General features: G+C 40.0%; 1 protein-coding gene across 20 annotated transcripts in view; it reads right to left on the reverse strand.

The window, feature by feature from the left end:
- Positions 1-2,492: 2,492 nt before the first annotated feature.
- The window catches only part of Kif21a (kinesin family member 21A), a 116,198-nt gene continuing 113,243 nt past the window's right edge, over positions 2,493-5,447 (reverse strand). For all 20 annotated transcript variants that reach the window (XM_029547918.1, XM_029547907.1, XM_029547919.1 and 17 more), the window contains 2 exons: positions 4,859-5,058; positions 2,493-3,737 (listed from right to left, as the gene is read on the reverse strand). In XM_029547918.1, coding sequence (XP_029403778.1) covers positions 3,644-3,737; positions 4,859-5,058 — 294 coding nt within the window. In that variant the 3' untranslated portion in view covers positions 2,493-3,643. The remainder of the gene's footprint in view (positions 3,738-4,858; positions 5,059-5,447) is intronic.

Genomic DNA, 5,447 nt, shown 5'->3' on the forward strand with positions numbered 1-5,447 from the left:
CTCAAGAACAATGAAAGACAAGGCATTTTGCATGTGACTGTAAGACCCTAACACAAAGCAAAATTTCAAAAGTTTATCTAGATTTTTTTTTTTTTCAGCTGGGGGGGGGAGAATCTAGTTTTTGTAGTGAGAATTTGGGTTTCTCTAAAAACCACAGAAATAGGACATGCTTTTGTTTTAATCCCAGGTGTGGGGGTGTGGCGCTGCTTCAGACTGTCTGTAGCAGCTGCCTAAGATTTGCCTCTTGATCTACCAGGGGTGTGGTTTTGCCAGCAGCTGATAGTTTTTGTGAATGTGTGACATTTGGAATTCTGGGAACTTTTCAGAGGGTATATAAATACTAGGGCCCTGAGAGGTGGAGTGGGCTGTTGGCTGCTGTTGCTTGTTGTTGATTGCTGCTGTCTTCCGTTGGTTGCTGTTGGTTGTTGTTGATTGCTGTTGGTTGTTGTTGATTGTTGTTGTCTGCCATTGGTTGCTGTTGGTTGTTGTTGATTGCTGTTGTCTGCCATTGGTTGCTGGTGATTGTTGTTGATTGCTGTTGTCTGCTGTTGGTTGTTGTTGGTTGCTGTTCATTGCAGTTGTTTGTTAAGCAGAAGAAAGAAGCAGAAATTAGATATCCTGGTGGCAAAAATCAAATTTGCCCTAAGGAACTTGATGCCCTGAATCAGCAGGAGGTTATCTAATGATAATGTCCGTCCCCCCTTTCCTCTCTACCCATTTTTTCCTCTCTTATCTGGTGTTAGGGGGTTGAAAGGTGGAAAAGGGGTAGAGAAGGCTGGAATTAAAAAGAACCCACAAAGCAGCAAAAGTCTGGCCACCGATTTTGCTCACAGAGAGATGGGCACAGCAGGCCATGTCTCATCCTCCCTCTATAGGGACGTTCAGATCATGTTTTGTAATTAGTGTTTCAGCCCCAGTAAATATTTTTCTTAAGTCAAAGAAGTTGGTTTCATGGGGAAACCTATGGATACGTTGTGCTTTACTTGGAATAAAAACAAACAAGCTCAAATGGTACAGAGCACAGCCCTGGAGTCCCAGTAGTTGAAAGGCAGAGGTGGGACGATCATAGTTTTGAGGCTGATCCCCATCATGACGTCCTGTCTCAAAAACAAACAGCAAACCTCACCAACTAAGGCAAAACTCTAAACCTCAACCCTTTCCTGATCTATCTGGGGGGAATTTCAAAGTCAAATAAGCAAAGCAATGATACTTCACAAAAAAGATTTTTCTAAGCAAGAGATTGTCCTCAGAACACCAGTCACCTGGGAAGGGTACAGCAACCTGGACTTAGAAGCACCTTCATCCTGGAAGACCTAGCAGACCTGGAGGCCTTCCTCTGTGATGAACAAGATGAGGCTACTTTACCCCAATGAAAAGAGTAAAGGTTGGACAAAAAAAAAAAAAAAAAAAAAAAAATCATCACAAGTTGCTGATTCTGTTGCTGCTGTCTTGTGCCATGTCCAGGTGCTGGGAACTCTGTCCCCAGAACTCTTCATTACTTGTCTTAGCATCATCAACCAACTTGGCCAGTGAGGTCAGGAAAAGGACTTACTTTGGAAGCTATTAGGCAGAGCGAAGAGTCCCTAAGTTTCCAGACAATGGGATTTAGCCATTGTATGGTCAGTGTTGATGTCCAAAATCATGGTGGTAGCTTTTGTCCACTAGATAAGACACCCACAGCTTGCACATGGATAGCAACATCTGCATTTTGTAACCACTTCCGTGGGAAATGGTCATAGCCCCCACTAACACCATCAGATAGATTCCTTTAGGGCCTCTCACTGCAGTTTTGATTTGTATCTTGTTGGTGCCTAGCCTGCTTTGGTTTGGTCCTTGGGTAACAACCATCTTATTTTTTTCTTTTTTTTTTTTTTTTCCAAAAGGCGTAGAAAACAAGAACAGCAGAGACTGGAACAAGGGCTCGGTGGTTAGGCTCTCAAGATGCGAAATATTCAGGGGATTTTTTTTAAAATTAAGGAAAAATATGTCCCTTAATAAAAAAAAAAAGTTTGCCCTGCATGTGGTCCTTACACCAAACATCTGCATAAAGGAAGACAGAGATACAGATGTAAAGCTCAACATAAAACAAACAGGTACTATTGGGGACCTTAGTAAAAAAATAAAAATAAAAAAATACAGCCCAGAGGTTGGGCCCTGGAAGCTTTCTCCGCAGCCTCTGCTGCTCTGCCGTCCTGTCTCTGTCGTTGCCCCTCTCAGCAGGGATGCATCATCACTATCCTCATATTTATCACGATCATTTTTTGTATTATTTTCTATGTTTCAATCCCTAAATTACATCAGTTGGCTTAACTAGTGTTTGCACAGTTCATCAAGGTGAGGTTACACCTGGAGCCTTTCAAAAACTATTTCCTGTCTCATGAGCAAAGAAAAGAACGGGTAGATAATCTCCTCAAATCACGCACAGACAAAAAGAGATTTGCCAATACTGTAATTTTCTTACAATTAAGAAAAGACTAGTATAATAGAAACAATTCATAGCACATGTTTATTTAAGCACTAGCTAAACTTTCATTTACAAACAAATATTTTCAGAGAAAAAACAAACAAATAACATAAGACAATAATTTCAAAAGTTATACCATTACATAAAATTAACCTGGCAGAATTTACAAATTAATATTCTGAGTAGACAGATAAATTATACATCCTGTAACAAAACCCAATCAAACAGCACTTAGAAATTCATACAGTCATAATGCAAGATAGTCTCTCTTTACAATCTACCTATTTACATGGGTTCCCACCACAAATGATAACAGCCTACCAATGTGTGCAAACACATTATAGCTACCAGTGTGTGCAACACACAGTATATTTAAAATATATTTAGCAGCATATAAAAATCAGAGGAAGGAGAAAGGAGCTATTACTATTAAATAAAAAAAAAGAAATTAAAAGGTAATAATAGAAACAATTCCATAGGAAAATAGATCAAAATATCTTTCTGTTAGGAAATCAACAGCTCACCGTCCCAGAATACGTGCCCAGCACTAATAACACAAACGGTTACACAGCATTTCAATCCTGAGCACAGAATGAAGAACAACTGAAAGCTTTGGTCAATACAGGTAAACATGAGCATTTTAGCACTTAGTAGACCAAATCAATTGTGAAAAATCACCAACAATTCATCTTGTTATTCCATTACACTGAACAAGCTTTGAAACTTAGAACCCTGTATACACGGACAAAATTCCTGATTTTTTTTTTTTACTACAATTTGATTTAACAGTTCCAATATATGTTTAAATGTATAAGTTATGACCTCATTATTTGAACGAGTTAACAGGTAGGCGTGTTATATTCTGGGTATACTCCTGACTGTCACAAAAGCAGGTGTTTTATAACTCAAATAATTCTTAGTGTCTTTTTATAGCTAGGCACAAAACTTCAGCCACAGTAAAAGTGTGATTCAAGCAATATATCGATTTTAGGAAGTCTATGTGTTGGTAGATATTAATATTTCATATACAAGACAGAACAATTTTATTAGGATACACATTATCTAGCCATGGATTGAGATATGTTTCCAGTTGATTCCATTAGTAATAAGTGCAGGACATCGTTTTCAATAAAGAACGCAGAGCATCACAGTGCCGGCTTCTGCTTATGCCCATTCACGTTAATTACTGGCAATATCCTCCCCCAGATCGCCTGTGTCAGAGATTTGACCATCTTGCAAGTTGTGGGCCTTCCAGATTCTTACGGTTCGATCACTACAAAACAAAGTTAAAACGGACATATGAACGGAGGCAGAAATGTTAAGAAATAATCTCAGAATTACTCAGGGAAACTTTTTTTAAAAAGAGGTCTTTAATTAATGCAAGTAAAACACGTACACTGTTGCATGAGAAAAGCAAACCTTGATAGAATGCTTCCTGCCTACAACTTTCTACACCACGTGGCACAGACAGACACCGCCTACCCCGAATCACGTGATCTGTGACCCCGCCCCTGCTCCCATGTCACGGATGCACTTTTTCGCCTTACTATTTTCTTCTGCTTCTGGCTAGAAGAGAAGATAGAGTTTGTGTCCGCCCTGCTCTCTGCTCCCTTCCTCACAGTCTAGACTAAGACCCCGCGCACAGAAGATTCATTGTGATTAATCAGATAAGCAAGAACTGAATTCGTCAATCCAGCTATTCAGAGAGAGCAAACAGATGTTACTGCCGTATTCTTACATATTAAACGGAGAAAGAAGCACAAAGATTATTTAAAAAAAAATGTTCTAAATATAAATAATAGCAAATAGGTTGCTTTTCTGAAGACAAAAAAACATCAAAATTAGTCATTAATGAATCCTTTTTTTTAAAAATTTAATTTTTTTTAAATACTTATTCACTTTACATCCCACTCATTGGCCACCTCCTCGTCACCCCCTCCCACAACCCTTTCCCATTCCCCCTCCCCTTCTCTTCTGAGCAGATGGGGCCCACCCTAAGTCACCAAAACAAGATCCGACAGCAGACCCCGTAATATGTACTAATATAGAAGCAGCCCAACATGCTAGTGGGCCTGGTCTCAAGGCTCGTCGTCGTTGTGGAGACCCAAAATCATAACTTAGGAGCCAGGTGTGACACCACTACAATCCCATTTCTTGGGTAGCTAAAACAGAAGGGCTGTGAGTTCTAAGCCACCCCAGACTAAACAACGAGATCACATTAAAAATAAATAGAAAAAGGTAAATCAGTCATCTTAAACCAGTTGCCAGGATGCCTGTACTGAGAGAGGGATCTGTTGTGCTCGGTGTTGGAAAAGGAATTACGGGGCCTGCAGTATTTGTTAAGTCGGAGTACTAGCAATTCACCCAGAGCAGACCCCCCAGGAGGAAACTTACTCAGCGGCAGTGAAGACATGGGTGGAGTTAACACAAATGGCATTGATGGGACTGTCATGACCTCTCATCTCTCCAACGGGCACGAAAGTATCCACATTCCAGAGTTTCAGAATGCCGCCCCTGCAGCCACTAAGCAAAACCGGATGGCCTGGCACCAGGCCCAGGGCACACACCCAGTCCTTGTGTGCATTTGGGACTTGCTGAAGAGAAGAGAGAAAGCAGAACTGAAGAGGAACCTTACAAAACCAGCGGTCACCCCAACATTGGTTACAGTGCTTTTAGTGGTAAAACTCAGTATGAGGAATACAGAACGTCCCAGAGTTATCCAAGTCCACTTCTATACATTCAATGCTATAAGCAACAAAGCTACAAGTTGCTTCATTAGGAATCTATAGAATCTAAAAGACTCAGAAAACACAGAAAAGTTTTTTCCTCTTTTCTACCCAAAACACACATAATAAAACAAGTTTGTAAACTACAAACTGGTATATGGATTAAAAGAACCATGTCATGAAATGAAATCACTCCAACACTTGGCTAGATGATATGGAGGCCTAAGGAAAATGGGAATTTAAAAAAAAAAAAAAAA

Source organism: Mus pahari, chromosome 17 (genome assembly GCF_900095145.1).
Source record: "Mus pahari chromosome 17, PAHARI_EIJ_v1.1, whole genome shotgun sequence".
Lineage (NCBI taxonomy): Eukaryota > Metazoa > Chordata > Mammalia > Rodentia > Muridae > Mus > Mus pahari.